At 38.2% G+C, this 17202-nt stretch overlaps 1 protein-coding gene across 4 annotated transcripts in view; it reads right to left on the bottom strand.

The window, feature by feature from the left end:
• The window catches only part of ERCC8 (ERCC excision repair 8, CSA ubiquitin ligase complex subunit), a 34708-nt gene that overhangs the window by 3702 nt on the left and 13804 nt on the right, over nucleotides 1-17202 (bottom strand). For 3 of the 4 annotated variants that reach the window (XM_080574106.1, XM_080574107.1, XM_080574108.1), the window contains 3 exons: nucleotides 16398-16501; nucleotides 14899-15023; nucleotides 4926-5123 (listed from right to left, as the gene is read on the bottom strand). In XM_080574106.1, the coding sequence (XP_080430232.1) occupies nucleotides 4926-5123; nucleotides 14899-15023; nucleotides 16398-16501 (427 nt within the window). Of the gene's footprint in view, nucleotides 1-4925; nucleotides 5124-11809; nucleotides 11906-12055; nucleotides 12268-14898; nucleotides 15024-16397; nucleotides 16502-17202 lie in introns of those variants that run through there. The other variant, XR_013943554.1, reaches the window with a different exon arrangement.

Consider the following 17202-nt stretch of genomic DNA (forward strand, 5'->3'; position numbering starts at 1 on the left):
TCTTTCATAGGTCCTGAAGAGAAATCTATTTTAAAAGTTAGTAAGCTTAAAGGATGATTTATTGTCAATGGGGAAGTAAGAAAAGGGGAAAAAAAAAAGGGAAAAGGAAAAGGAAACGATTTTTTAATGTAACTAAAAAGTATGAATCAACTCAAAATCATCTAAAAAGATACATGCCAGAAGAGTGCATAAGTATGGAGCAAAGAAGTATTAAGTAAACATAGTTTCAGTATGCCTAGGGAAGGAAAAGAACAAATAAAGAACAATATGAAACCTGTGTCCTGCTGGGAAGGCAGAGATCAGAAAGACCGATTTATTATTTTTAATATAAATAACCCTATTTATTATGGTAATGACAAAGGACTGAGATCCCATTGTGCAAGGCACCCTGCAAACACATGGAAGCAAACAGTCTCTGCACTGAACAGCTAACAGTCAAATATAGCTTTATCTATGTAGTTCGTTCGAATATGGACTTCTCTGTCATTTTAAACTGAGAATGTTTTGCTAATGAGAAATACTGCACCATCTTTGCATTACATTTTGCACTAACAATACTTATATTTTCCAAATGAACAAGCACAAAGTTATTCTCTTACGCCTTCAATCTTTAGTCATACTCCTGCTTATTATATAAAATGTCTGACAACACTTAAGTATTGTCATGTGTTTAAACTGCCCAAGAGAGATACACAAAATAATTTTTCTGTATTAAAGCTGACAGTAAAAAAGCTTTGTTTTAAACGTGCTGGCTTCTGAACCCAAGATAATAACTCTGTGCATGCGTGCATAATTATTATATGTTGATTCAACATAAATTCAATAAATTATTTCAGTTCCATCTTTGAAGAATGTCTCCTGTATTCTGTATATCTAATTCTAGAACTGCCTGAATTACACTGACGGTGTTGGAACTTAATGCCTAATTCCTCAAAATACCCATTTAGTCTTGGGTATTAGTGGGTAGTTTTATTCAAGTGAGCTAACATACTCACTTCTGTAAAACCACTCCCATGAATGAACACATAAAACACATAGAAGTTTAGAGTTTATAGTTTTATGACAGAGAAACAACCTACTTATCTTGCTTAATAGAAGACTACAGGTCAAAGTTACACCAAGGTACCGGTCAAATCTCACTTCATCCTGTCAGCAGTACTCTACTCAATCATACTATCTTTTGGCAGGATGCAGAATATCACTTGAACTTTAAAACAAGGAACTCCTCCCCCCTCCCCCCCCCCCAAATTCCTCTTTGTAAGCAATATAATGGGGACATCAGCATACTTCCACTTAATCTTTATTAATACTTGTCTCATTTTCTGATCCTGGGATTGCAAGATCTTCAGTTAATACACACTGCACTGACTAGTATTTACAATTAATTATTACAACGTGAAATGGTGACTCACACAAAGTCAGTCAAAAGAAGAGCCAGCGGATAAAGCTCATTTCATGTTTACAGTACAGTATAGTATAATATTTCCATATGATGCTTTAAAACTCTGAGGAAAGGTTGCAATAAGACCGAATCTAACTTTTAGTTATCTTTATGTGTTGTCCTACACTGTATTTGCCAAATACCTTTGCAGATGTCATTGGCATTTCCTGAACAATAAAAGTAACTATAATTTAGAACAACACTGGTTCCTGAGGCACAGCTAATATTTTATGACATGTTATTTGTGTGTGGAGCTTTATTTCGCTTCTTTTTCTGAGAGGGAAACGTAGGTCTTGTTTGTTTACTTAAATTATTTTAAGCAGTTAACGTCGCACAATGGTATCCAGCATATTCAATCGAACAGTAAACATCATCTAAAAGATTTCACAATGAGGATTTCCTCTTCCACACCACCCTTGAAATTACCTACCTCTGATTAGATTAATGGCTCTTATTAATGGGCCAAATTCTGCAGTTCTTATTACTCAAGCAGACTAACATCTTATTAACTTCACAGAGAGATTTACGTAAGAAAAAAATAGGCCAACAATAATATAGTGGATTTTATGGCTCTATTCCCAGGATCTCATAAGGGATATATACACACATTAACTAAATCTCATACCACCCTGTGGAGATAGCTCCACACAGTATCTCAAACACAAAGGATTTTCCACACAAACCTACTAATTAATTTGGACCTAATAAGAACAGACAAAGAGTAATATCATTGGATTGCAAATAGCTAGCTGCTTGGATATCTGGGATCATATTTGATTACATGGTTCTGATCAAACAAAAGAAACTTCTCACCTCAAATACAAAATCGGTGCAATGTTGAAGTGTCTTTAGAGACTAGGCCAGTTATGAGTTGAAACGATGATAGTGATTAAAATACAGCTAAATAAACAGAAAGAAAGTAAAGGACTGGCTGCAATCAGTATCAGCCAGAAGCTCTGAACATAGTAAGGAAAAACTACTGACCAGATTTGGGGGTGGGTAGGAAAAGCAATTTGGGAGGGTTGAAGAAAGAAAAAAAGTTTAAAATAATACTAATACAAAAAAAAAAACTAACAAAGACAGAGACCAACTATTAGGTGGAAATGGTAAAAACTATACAGAACAGATGTAGACCTTGCTTTGTATGAACAGAGTTTACCAGTTTTGGATGTGCTAAAAAGTAAGAAAGTTGTGAGAAAATGTCACCAGTAGGTGAGTAACTTGCAAAGAGACTTAGAAGAGTTGTCTCAGAAAACTTCTGGCCTGATTATATCTTAATAAGCAGTGAAATATGACAAAGCGGAAAGTGAGCTAATACGCCATTCAGAAAAACTAAACAAAAGTAAGTGGAATAATACAGATATTAAAGAACAAATAGACATTTCTTTAATCCTAAACAAGACAGTGGAAAGATGAATAAAGGAACCGGTTAATGCAGAGTGAAGGTATTAGGAATATAAATAAAACAAGGCAAAACATTTTGCAAATTATTAGGTTTTATCAAGCAAAATTGATTTTATTAACAATTAGTTCAACTGAAAATAGAAATGCACAGTTGTGAGTAACTCTAACATACTGATTTAATATTGCTTGCAAGAGTAAAATAGAATAAGTAACTATACATTTTACAAATGCGGCTGCATTCTCAAAAAAAGGAGATGTAACTAGGAAATCATAATTTCTAGGTGAATTATACGAAGACTGATCAATGTAATTGTCTCAAGACAGAATGAGCTATTTGGAAGCACAAGTGTGAACATAAACAGATGAAATACCACTGCCACTACCTTTAGTGTTGACACAAAGACTATAATAATGTGATTCCATCAGAGAAACAATTTAATACTAACAAAAGCAAGGACATTTAAAGAAAAAGAAAATCCAGCTACAGTTCAAGAACGCCGAACTGTACTGTGGTAAAGCATGAGTCTAAAAGAGAATCAGGGATCTCAGTGGATAAACAAATGAAGTTTCTATCAACATAAACCTACAGCTATAGTGACCGAGCATCCACCCACTGCGGCTCATGGGTGGATGCACAAAAGCACACAAATCACGAGTGATTGTTTTCTAAGGATCTTAAAAGGGAAGCACAACACAGAAAGATGCATTTCCAGACTGGAAAACATGATTTACATTGGGATTTAAGAAGTCTCATCTCTTTAGCTTATCAAAAAGAATACCGACAATGACTTCATATAAGCACACCACCACTTTCATTTGGAAACTATTCTTAAAAAGACAAAGGGCTTTTTACTCTAGCCAAGAAATATCAAAAAGAACTAATAAACAGAAACTAAATCTAGAAAAGATGTATCTTAGATATTACATGAATATTCCACCTTTCAGTGGATCCACTACCTGACATTCCAGAATATTTTACCAGGTCTAGTAAAGCCCTGGCTCTATTGACTCATCTATGTAAGTTGTTTAAAACTTTCTGTGACATCCTTCTCAGCGGCAGGGAAACTGTGTTTAAATCAAAGTTACAGGACTCAAAATGAGAGCTACCATATTAAATTCTGATGTGTTTTATAAGAGGTCACAAAAAGATACCACCATACCATAGATACCACCATAAAAGATACCACCATAAAAGATACCACCCTTTCTTGACTAAAATATTTCTGCCTGATATTTTAGAACTGAAAGACTAGAAAGGAGGAGCTGGAACATTAGGCGCAATCCTCAGCACCTAAAGGCAAGTATACAATGGACTTAAAATCCATGCTAACCTTTACTCTGCTCTTGCCACACCACCATAAGCCATAAGAACAATCTGTTGTAAAATATCACACGACAAATTGGTCTTTGTTATTATTAAGTCTTTAACAATGAGAGAAAAATATACCACAGGAGGAAAGGAAAAGTGTGAAAGAAAATAAAAAAGTTTGGCAGGGCCACAAATCCCTGTAATGCTGCGCTATTTACTAGATGAAACATTTTCAGATTAATTTACGAAGCTTATCAGGTTCTCAATGACTTTATTCAAACTACTCGTAGATCCAGTGATGGGTATAACTACAGACATCTGAACAAGATTATATTAGCCAAATACTTGAGAGGTTTCTCAGTACTGCAAGTAATACTAATGCATTTCACCTCAATGAACAACACATTCTTTCTTACTGTGAATATTCTTAGGTATTTCAGGGAAAGACAAATACCTCCTCTTCACTCTTACAGAAAACAGGAAAAAGTCTTAATATATACGATGTATTAATAGCAATATATTGTCAAAAATTATTATAGGTATATGGAAAAATTACCTATGTGAGAAGAAATGAAGAGTGGACGGAACCCAACATACAAAGGGCCATCACAGGAACTTGACCAAACCTTTTTTCAGTCAATACAAAGGCCACAGAAATCCCTGTTTAGTCAAGTTTTTTGATTAAAGTTCTTCCCTGAAAATGCTTCTTTTTCTGCATATGGTTTGTCAATCTGCATAAATATTCCAGGTTGTCTCCAACACTTTACTTACCTGAAAGTTAGGTTGAAATACACAGCAGTCAACAGTATTATAATGTCCTCTAAGCATAGTTATCAGTTCTCCTGAGAAAACTGTATAAACAGCAATGGTACTACCACATGGCACAAAGGCAAACTCTGGATTGCAGCCACAAGAGATGGCAAATTTGAGTCCTTTTCTACTTTCATTGCGGACTTTACCATAGTTCACCTGCAAAATAAAAGATTATGTAGTTAGCTATTAATTAAAATGACAGGAGATAACTTTACATAAAAAGGTCAATTTTATTTCTTCATTAATACCCAATAAAATTCATTAAGTAATCTTCACAATGCTAACTCAACTCTTGAGATTCCCAATTACTGATGTGTATCAAGAGAATAATTTTATTGTTATTTGAACATTATTAATTAATTAATATTGTTATTGAACATTATTAATGTTCACTCTCGCCTTAGTATTAACTTTAAGGAAGGGAAAGAAAGATATGCCTAAAAGACAGCAATTTCACACTTGGAAATAAAATTTGCATAGGTTGTTATGTGCCAGATCTACACTGAGTACCTAAACTACCACTGAAATCAGAACTGGTTCAGGAATTACCTCCTTAAACAGACTCCTAGATGATCCAACATAATTGCTTTCTCTTAAATACTGAAACCATTAAAAGAACTCATTACACACAACACTATACAGTTATAAGACATATTATCTTAGGTTCCAACAATTGGATATTTAACATTTAGAGCTTTAAAGATACAGCAATTACCTTTTCACAGCAAGTTCTCCTTACAATATGCCAAGTGCACAAAAAAAAACCATTGATACATCACATCTAAATATTAGTTTTCAAATAGAAACAGAAGAAGGTAACAATGTTTATTCTAGTTGGTAGTGGGTGTAGGCCAAGCCACAGGGTTTTATTTACAATTTCAGCAGGAAGTGTAAAGTTAGTTAGTGGTCTCAGCCTAGCTTTCATCGAGTGCATTCATGTCAGAAAGATATTTAAAATCACACCAGTTTTCTGCAAGACTTTTGTCCACAGACTGAAGAAAAACTGACCTACCATTAATTTCTCACTCTGTAAGTACCCTTTGTTTATCAGTCACCCAATGCTGCAGAGAACAAAATTTGTGAAGTGTATGCACGAATAGGATAGCAAAGAACTGAAATGCCAGTCTAGTCAACACAAGAACTAGCTCTCAAGAGTTTCTCAGTAAGTCATCCTTTGCTCTAGGAAGAAAGAACAGAGGAAAAGCATCTGCAACACAGAGATTCTGCATCTCTCCCTCATGAGTTAGCAAGAAATGATAGAAGATAATAAGCAGTATGAAAACAACTGAAGGGCAAGCAGAAGGATGGCATTAGTAAAAGACGTCAAAGATAAAAGTAAAGAGCTTAATAATTTGTTAAAATATTATGTATTAGTTAAGAATGATAAACAAAAATTCCCTGACCATATAAAAATGTCCCTGCCCATGGCAGAGATATTGGAATAAGACAATCTTTAAGGTCCCTTCCAATCCAAACCATGCGAAACCAAACTACAAAAAATGCCTGTCTTCTATCAGCAGCTAAAACTTGGGAGTTCACTACCAAGAAATTCAGTATTGTTCACTGTAAGAACAGCTGGGCTAGGAACAAATGTCACATTTCTGAGACCCTGGCTTATGAGTTGTATGAAGTGCCTTGAAAATTAAAAGTAGTTTGAAAATCAAAGTAGTATTAAATATTCATTGAAAATGAAAGTAGTATTAAAAAGAATAGCTTATTAGCATCTATACATTCAAGCTCTTGATAAGTCTTATACAGATGAAAAGCTCCTGAAGGTTAGAAGCATTGTTTCCAAACTGGGAAACACTCTAGTTAGAAACATCAGTCTAAGTAGGTCCTCTATAATACACCAAAAGTAATTCATGAAAAAATACAGAAGCATATTTACAGGAAAAAACTGTATTGGGCTTACGTGGCAAGGTTTTGGTAGCAGGCGGGGCTGCAGGGGCGGCCTCCGTGAGCAGAGCCCAGCAGCTGCCCCATGTCAGAGCAGAGCCAGCTCCAGCCGGCTCCAAAAGGGACCCACTGCTGGCCAGTGCTGAGCCAGGGAGCAGCGCTGGTTGGGCCTCTGGGAGAGCACATTGAAGAAAGAGAAAAACCTGCTGTGCTACAGCAGCTGGGAGAGAGGAGTGAGAAGCAGCCCTGCAGACCCCAGGTGAGTGCAGCAGGAGGGCAGGAGGTGCTCCAGGCAGGCAGCAGCAGTTCCCCTGCGGCCTGTGGAGAGGCCCCTGGTGGAGCAGGCTGTCCCCCTGCAGCCCACGGGTCCCACACGGAGCAGATCTCCACGCTGCAGCCCGTGGAGGAGCCCCCGGTGGAGCAGGTGGATGTGGCCTGGAGGAGGCTGCGGCCCATGGAGAGCCCCCGCAGGAGCAGGCCCCGGGCCGGAGCTGCAGCCCGTGGAGAGGAGCCCACGCAGGAGCAGGGGGCCTGGGGGGAGCTGCCGCCCGTGGGGGACCCGTGCTGGAGCAGTTTGCTCCTGGGGGATGGACCCCGTGGTACGGAGCCGTGTGGGAGCAGGTCTTGAGGAGCTGCTGCCTGTGGGCAGCTCCTGCAGGCTCATTTCGGGAAGGACGGCATCCCGTGGGAGGGACCCCGCGTGGAGCAGGGGCACAGAGTGACCGAGAAGGAGCAGCGGAGACGAAGCCTCAGGGACTGACCACAGCCCCCATTCCCCTGCACTGCTTGGAGGGAGGAGGTAGGAGAGGGTGGATGGGGAGAGGGTGTTTTTAGTTTGCTTTTATTTTCTCACTGCTCTAGTCTGCTAGTGATAGGCAATAAATTGCGTTAATCTCCCTATGAGAGTCTGTTTTGCCTCTGACGATAATTGGTGAGTAATCTCCCTGTCCTTATCTCAAGCCATGATCCTTTTTTCATCATGTTTTCTCCCTCTTCCTGTGAGCAAGGGGAGTGAGAGAGCTGTGTGCCAGAGCTTAGTTAGCCATCATCATGAAACCATCACAACGGTATAGCTTACACCTAAATAAACTTAATCAAAACTATTATAATTTTGACAAATAAAACATATTTTTTCGTGTAGAGGGGGAAATCAACTATGAATGCCTGAAATTCACAAAATATTTCATGATTTAAAAGAAATAGTCTTTCTAATAGAAGTAACAATATTTTAAGACATTATATAAATTCGCCGTACTACATAGCATTATAAAAATTTTGCTTTTCAAATAATATCATCCTGCAACCATTGCTCTTTGACAAAAATGCACACCTATTTGTATATGCACTGTTAATAAAGCTCCCTGGGTTAATTTTAAAGCTCTCTATCTAATTTCCATGGCTTTTAGTGAAAAAAAAATATCCTTAGTGTGAAATCTTTCAACAATAAGCTAACGCATTTGTAAAGGTTGTCAGGTAAATATTCTAAAACGGATGTCTTTCCTTGCCAGGTTCTTGATCCGTACCATGTTGATTGCCTTCACACATTTGAGGCAAATACAAGGATCAGTCAGGATGAGCCAGGCAAGGAGGAAGACTACTTGTTGCTGTAATGTTAAATAAAGTGCATTCATAGCTAAGAGCACTTACGTAAGAAAAAAATCAGTAAAAAGGAGTCTAGAGAAAAATCTCTCTCATCATAAAAGTGTGTACTAAGAAACAGTTTTATTAGCATACAGATAGGTTGTTTTTTTTATATTGAGAGAATATTTTCATGAGATATGGGTATTACATTATGTCCCTTGTGGATACTATTGCTCATTTTGTAAAGATAGTGTCTGTAAACACTGACTGTGTTAAGCCTTGTTAATGCTAGCACTTTTAAGAGGCATATTACTGTGCCTATAAAGAGCAATTAAAGTCCTTTTCATAACATGTCAGCTGTAAGAGCCACAATTCCCAAGTCACAACACTGCTCATAGCAAAGGCATGTACAATAAAAGGGAGGAGTAAAGGTTAGGAAGAAAAAAAATTTGGATATACATAGTTTAAACACTCCTGTTGGTAGAGATGCAATGGAAAAGAAAGAACGCTGCCAAAACAAGAACTGAATTAAGATCATAAAAACTGTTTTTGTTCTTAGAGCAGAGTAAGAAGCAAAAATCTGCCTCCTCCTATTTGATTATTCCTATTCTCTGTGAATCAGTGCTCTGTATTCGATTTTGCGATACAGGATGGACACAAGAGGTGAACAGTTCCAACATTAACTTCTTTTACTAGCAGAAACAATCCATTAGGCCCCAAGTTAGTCTTATTGCTCAAAAATTTCACATGCATGGATTAATTTCTGTATCCTTTGATGGAGGAATATTCAAATTTGAAGGAAAAAGTAGACATATCTATCACTGAGGTATAGATGGACTTCAGAAAACCATTGCGAAGAGTTGTTAAGCATTATATGAAGCAGCTTAAACTTTTGATGCAGATTTTCTTCTTTAAACACATTCTTCAGCATCTTGATTCTCTTTTGTGCCCAGTGGATTGCTTAGTAAGGATGGGATGCAGAATCATTGCATTTTAGAACTTACACCTTTTTCCGTGGCAACAAATAACATGTCTTTAAGTTTGTTTTATGCCAATGTTTTACTGAGTGATTCATCACAGGGGTCTTATCTTAAAAGGAAAGAAAAGACGCTAAGTGCTATTACTGGTTTATAATACAAACCAACAAATCTTGTCAAGAAGTCCCCATACTCTGAGTTTATAACTGTAAAGGAAAACTGTTCATTATCTCTTGTAATGTTCAAACCACATTTCACTTTTTCCAGTTACAATGTTTATTCTCTGTCATCTACTCATGTAACTAGGAGTATTTTTGTCTGAACAGCTTATGACGTTTGTTGGTTACCACGAGTATTGAAAAAACTGCCATGCAAAATGGTCTCTTCTTTGAAATAAATAACCTTAAAAAAGAATTATAGTTTCAGTGCTGTTATTACATACCAGCTAAATAAGTGTATCTGTGCCACAGTTTGAAATTCTGCTGTAAAAATAACTATTTAGTATTTAATTAAAATTAATTGATAGGGTACACTGTCTTCGATCCTCACAGTTTATTTTTTATTTTGATCAGAGTTTTGAAGTTTTTATGTTGTCACTTAGCTGTGGAATGACTGCAATCAGCGAAAACACGCGATGTATTGGTTACATGCACTGTTTTAATTGGCTTAATATCCCCAAAGACAGTATAAAGGCACTAACCACATACATTAGGGCAGTGAGGGAAGAACATAATGTTGTCTTCTACAGGAAAGCTACAGTATCACTTCCCCAAGGGGATCCAAAATTCCTGTATTTCTTTCTCAACTCTGCAAGCACAGTTCCTGTTTTACTTCCATGCCACCACTCTGTAGAATAGTGCAGTTAATGGACTGGGATGTGAGCATCCTACAGTGGCACTGGCAGCTTGTTCCTTGTGCAAACTTCTCCAAATGCTTCCTGTTAGACTAACTCCAGCAGAGTATATTAAGAATGGTCAATCATAAAAAAAAAATAAAAATCTTTCAACATAGAGGAAAAACATGCTTTGCATTAAAACTGCAGTGTCACCTCATACCAGAGCTGGCACTTGCCCAGCCTCATAAGGAACCAAATCAAACAGCTCAAACTACAGATTAATAATCAATTATTTCTAAGGAGCTCACTAAAAGGTCACAATAGCTGTATGGGTGCTATATGGTGCAAAGGCATGCCAGTTAAAGTGTGCGACAGGGGAGAAGTGTGGTTTTATATATGCTGTTTTATTCCTTGAAACAGCAATGATGCATTTCATCAGCTTAGTTATAATGAAATTACAGCTGAAATGCACTTGCTACCTTGGTTATAATTGTTTCAATTTCCTCAAGCAGCTAATCAGTCTCACACGGAAAGATGTGCTGGGAAGACACACTGAATCATAGAATATCCCGAGTTGGACAGGGCGCACGAGGATCATCAGGCCCAGCTCCTGGCTTCACACAGGACCACCCAAAAATCAAACCTTAAACTGTATTCATTGTTACATTTCTCAGTATTTTTTCCTATAATATTCACATCTTAGTTTCTTCTTCTAACTTACTAATTGAAGGAAGCTAAAAAAAAAATGCTGCACAATTTTTACTGTATTTAATTCACAAAAAGGAAAAAGAATAGCAGGTACAATATCTCTTTGTTGTTCATAACTAAATGTTAGAACTAAAGTGCTTTTTTCAATGTTTAAATTGATATTACAGTCATTTGTATTTCTGTAGACTATCCACATAAAAATACACTAAAATTTTCAATAGAAGAGTTGAAAACATAAATCAATTGGCATTCTAATAATAATAATAAAAAACTAACTAACCAAAACAAAAAATTGTAACTCAGGACTCTTGGTCCTTGGCTCTCTCCACTGAGACTCTTCAGGGATCTGTTGTGGGACTGGTACTGTTTAATATCTTTATAAGTGACATAGACAGTGCGATTGAGTGCACCCTCAGCAAGTTTTCAGATGACAACCAAGCTGAGTGATACAGCTGATACAACAAAAGGAAGGGATGCCATCCAAAGGGACCTGGACAAGCTAGAAAAGTGGGCCCATGTGAGCCTAATGAGGTTCAACAAGTCCAAGTGCAAGGTGCTGCACCTGGGTTGTGGAAATCCCAGACATGAGCACAGCCTGGAAGAAGAACTCACTGAAAGCAGCCTTGCGGAGAAAGACTTAGGGGTTCTGGTGGATGAAAAGCTCGACATGAGCCAGCAGTGTGTGCTTGCAGCCCAGAAGGCCAACTGCGTCCCGGGCTGCATCAAAATAGGTGTGAACAGCAGATGGAGGGAGGGGATTGTCCCCTTCTACTCTTCCCTTTGTGAGGCCCCAGTTAGAGTACTGCGTCCAGGTCTGGGGCCCCCAGCACTAGAAAGACACTGACCTGTTAGAGCGGGTCCAGAGGAGGGCCATGAGGATGATCAGAGGGCTGGAGCACCTCTCCTACAGAGACAGGCTGAGGGAGCTGGGGCTGTTCAGCCTGGGGAAGAGAAGAAGCTCTGGGGTGACCTCATTGCAACTTTCCAATACTTAAAGGGGGCTTATAAGAGAGATGGAGAATGACTTTTTGCTTGAGCAGATAATGACAGGACAAGGGGAATGGTTTTAAACTAACAGAGGAGAGGCTTACATGAGATTTTAGGAGGAAATTCTTCACTCAGAGGGCAGCACGGCACTGGAACAAGTTGCGAAGAGAAGTTCTGTATGCCCCATCCCTGGAGGTGTTCAAGGCCAGGCTGGACGAGGCCTTGATCTGGTGGTTGGCATCCTTGCCCATGGCAGGGGCATTGGAACTAGGTAATCTTTAAGGTCCCTCCAAACCCAAGCTGTTCTGTGGACTCTCTGGATGGAAACAATCAAGTGACAGCAGCCACTTTCAGATCTGTCTCAAAGTCAGAATTTTCTAGCTTAAGCATCCCAGGTACAAAAACAATCCTCCCACTGTAAACAAAACAATACAAAAAAAAATGAAATAGCCAACTTTTATGGAAAAGGGTCCATAAATGTCCTGCATTATGGATTTGAGAAATTTGGGAGGACAGCTGAAACTTATTTGTATTTGTTTCTAGCACTTGCACTTAATCCTACTTGCATATTCAACCCCCCAAGAGTACAAACCAAACTTCATATAGTTATCAAGTATTTAAAGCTAGCTTACAGAGAAGTACTTATGTTTCATATCTGCTGTTGTGTGGTTCTCTTTCTCTTCATAAAAGCTAGGTATCCACCAAAACCTCTATTTGTTGATAAAAATTCCTGCTATAATCAGGAATAAAAAACTGGGACATTTGGGCAGAAGCATATATAGGAATTTGGGTGGAGAGGTGTAGAAAAAAAATGAGGCATACAGAGGTTATTTTTTGCATACATTTTCACCCAGTGTGGTGGCAGATTCAATATAGTCACCTGCTTTTAGTGCAGGCTTCTTTATATATTTCTATGTCCAGCCAAAGAGAAGGGGGAAGGTGGTATTAGCAAGGAGAAGGAAAAAAAAAAAAAAAGAAAAAGAGTTCAAAAGGACTGGCTAGCAGGGGAAATAAAAGGACTGTGGTATGAGCGCTTATTACCTTCACATGCATTTGTCTGCTGGTGTCTTAAAATTATTTTAAGAATACCTCTAGTAGAGTGTGAGAATAAAGAAAACTAAGCAAAATAAATCTGGACCTTAGATAGCATGATAGGATCATGCTACTCAATGCCAAAAAAGAAAAAAAAAAGTAGAACAGCCAATGAAACAAGTCAATGAACTAACAGGCACAGAAAAACAAGAAACAGTGACCCAGATGGTCATAGTAGAGTGAACAAACTGTATTATCTACTTTGGTAATGGTGATTTGAAGACAGAAAGATGTTTGTATATAAAGTACTGAGAACAAGCTGGCAAATATGGGTAGCATGGGGACAGAAAAGTGCTTTCATTTAAATGCCTACAGGGAATGTTTTTTGCTCTGTTCTGAAACTAAGCAGCAGAATTGAAACTGACAGTCTTAAGATGTGGGTCTGTGCAAACTTCATGAAGTTCAACAAGGTCACGCACCTGGCTGGGGGCAATCACAAGCACAAATACAGGCTGAGCAGAGAATTAGCTGACAGCAGCCCTGAGGAGCACTTGGGGGTGTCAGTTGATGAAAAATTCACTGTGAGTGGGCAATGTGAGCCTGCAGCCCAGAAAGCCACCTGTCCTGGTCTGCATCAAAAGGAGCATGGTCAGCAGGCGGAGGGAGGTGATTGTCCCCCTCTGATCTGCTCTCATGAGACCCCACCTGAAGCACTGCATTCAGCTCTAGGGACCCTAATATAAGAAGGGCATGGACCTATTGGAGCAAGCCCAGAGGAGGGCCACAAGGATGAATGAGAGGGCTGGAGGGGCTCTCCTATGAAGACAGGCTGAGGGAGGTGGGGTTGTTCAGCCCGGAGAAGAGAAGACTCTGGGGAGACCTTAGAGCAGCTTTTCAGTACCTAAAGGGGTTCTGCAAGAAAGCTGGGGAGGGACTCTTTGGAAGGACTATAGGAATTGGACAAGGGCTTTAAACTAAAAGAAGGAAGATTTAGATTAGATATTCAGAAGAAATTCTTTACTCAGAGGATGGTGAGGCACTGGCACAGGTTATACAGAGAAGCTGTGGATGCCCCATCCCTGGAAGTGCTCAAGGCCAGGCTGGATGGGGCTCTGGGCAACCTGGTCTGGTGGGAGGTGTCCCTGCCCATGGCAGGGGGTTGGAACTGGGGGGTCTTTAAGGTCCGTTCTAAGCCAAACCATTCTGTTATTCTATGAAAAGATTTCTAAGACAGAGATAAAATTTATTTTCCTGATAGCAATGACAGACCATCTTATCATGACCAGCTAAAATCCCATGGAAATTGACCTACCTGCTGTGTCCTTCTCTCAATTTAAATATAGGAGACAATTTTATTTACTGGTCAGAATATTAAAACAGGCCATAGAAAGCACTGGAGCAGCAGAAGCGATTTTCTTCCTGTTCGGTTGCAACGCAAATATAGAGGGATAGAAAATTTTAACACTGTTCTAAGACTCCCCAGGAGAGATTCCACTAAAACATAAAGGAGAGTTTTAAGAAAGCCAGACAGTCAATTAGTGAAACACTCTGATATGGACACCTGTCCTGTAAATAGTACAATGGCGACTGTAAAAAAATTCTACAGTCACTGTATATCAAGTTTTTCATTGTTGTCTGAAGCATTTTCAGCTATGCTTACAAATAATGAGCTTCAAGTTAACAATCTTCAAGTAGATCCAAGCTTCTTGATATATTTTTTTTTAATTTTAATAAGCAAAAATAAGAAAAGAACTCTGGAAAACAAAGTGCTCAAAAAGTCTTCAATGTGATTAAGCAGCTACATCCCTTATGAAAATGAATAAACAGCCAAAGTGGTAATGACAGTTGCACAAATAAGTGATCTTTTAAAACTGAATGTAAGTAAAATTATAACTGAAGATCCTTGAAAACTTACTAATGTATTTTCTCCAGTGGAGCTGTTCCAGAGTCTCATGCGATCATCCGTACCAATGGTCAACAGATGAAGCCCATCACTTGTATAGCATAAACCATTAACTCTCCCATTGTGAGCCGTATTTGCTGTCAGGAAAAAGAGCTGGTTCAGATTTCTACAGAGGAATTTCTGTTTTGTATAGACATTTAAAGGTATGGTACTTAAAGTAATGTTTAAATGGTAATGTATAAGTAAATTAATAATTTAACTCTTGGTTTATAAAAGCATGACTATCTCCATGGTCACTTAATTTAAAAGAAAAACAATAATAAAGAGATGGTATATACAACAGTTCATTGCACATATTGCTTGTAGCTTAATAGAAATGCATTCCATTGATTTCACCTGGCGAAACTGCACATTCTTAAGTAGGATAAAGTGCTAAAATCCAGCTCCATTCTACCACAGTACAACTATGGTGCCCACAAATTAACTCACTCAGAAACAGATAAGGTATCTCTGTCTGCACTATACTGCAGTACACAATTCAGATGTACCTCTTAGGTTAAGAAGAATAAAAAAGCATTATCTGTTTTCCAACAATATTAATCACTATGAATTATGTTACAAAAATCCTTTTATTCAGAACCACAATATACAGTCAGTTTCTACTTTGTGATTTAATTCCACTTACTATGTATTTTTACCTCAGAGCAGAGACTGTTCAAGTAATTTTTTGGCATTCCAAAATTAAGTATCCTTGGTCCAAAGTTGATCCAGAGTTAAATTTATGGACTATAATCTACAGTACTGAATCTTTCCCTTTAATTTAGTTTTTTTTTTAGGTATAGAAATGTGACCTGAAGCTATACAAATAAGTTGATATTGTAACCCAGTAAGAATTGATACTAGGCACCATTAATGTGTAATGTATTGAAAAAAAGAGTTATTTAATTTTACAGGAAGCTAAATTATACTGTCATAAATCTAAACTCTGTTATATACCCTATAGGATATAATTAAGTAACATAATTGATTTTACAGCACCATATCTGAGACAAAATATTCTAGTGGCTTGCATTGGAATCAAGATTAATTTAAATAGGAAAAGGAATGTTCTTTTTGTGGGTTTTGTTTGTTTTGTCTTGCTTTTAAGAGAGGGTAATTAACTACTGGAAAAGCTCATAAGGTACGAAGTGATTGTTGATTTTATGAAACCTAATCTACATCAGCAATGAATTCTTCTGCTCATAAAATAGATGGCAAATTTTCCCATTTTAAGGGAAAAATCATTTAGAACAGAAACAACACTGTTGTCAAGGAGATGTCTCTAAACAATATCCCCAACCACAGACACACTCTCTGTAACAGATGTACCTGAAAAAATTCAATGGAATGTGTTATGCAGTAGGTAACAGCTGGGTTACCATTACTGCCCTTGCTGGCCCTAGTATTCAACACTTAGGAAATATAAGAAAGCTAGTTACAAATGGATTACTACCAGTTATGGTCTGTTTTACCTGCCTCAGAAGATGCTTTGGTCTTTTCTCCATTGTGCTGATCAAGCGTAGTTAGACATCCAGATGCTCTCCTCACATCCCATAATTTTACTTTACTGTCAGCACTAAGAAAAACAAATTTCACTGATGTATGCATTAGGGAAAATGCTTTCACCCACATCGATATCTGACGTTAGCCAACCCACCTGGCACCCACCCTGGTCCAACAACTACTCTGAACTACTCATCATGCAGTCACATTCAAGCCAATAGAATTTCATGAAGAGATTTTAAGACAGACTTCAGACTTTTGTTTACATGAATTAATAAATACAGCTGGTACCCTTTAAGCACCTAAGTTAAGAGTGAAATGGTTGCCTGGGAACTCAGGCAACTGCTTTGCTATCACAGCAGTATAGTGTCACTGGTACACAAGCTGGCTACCTACATGTAGGCTGGCTAAGTCACATGCTCAGTTGTCATACAGACCAATGACTGAAAAAACAGTGTGACAGCTGGCTCCTGTAAGAATGTACTGGGTCTGACTACATTGTCACACTGGCACAAGGAGGGAAAGACCAAATTTAACAGTATCTTCATCAGCAACAAAACCTATGCTAACTGTTGCATAGGTTCCTGCACAGATTCAGACAGCAACACTGCAGGCAGTGCACTTTGTTTGGCACCTTGATTTGAGCACTCCACTGGTGTGCTTCATGTGTACCACAAGACTCCAAAGTATACATGAGAAAAATTAATAGAAAAGAGCATTTTCCATGCACTAAGTGCATGTGTTGAGATGTGTTTACTAAAATGATTTGCACAG

This window comes from Anser brachyrhynchus (assembly GCF_964034855.1).
Source record: "Anser brachyrhynchus genome assembly, chromosome: Z".
Lineage (NCBI taxonomy): Eukaryota > Metazoa > Chordata > Aves > Anseriformes > Anatidae > Anser > Anser brachyrhynchus.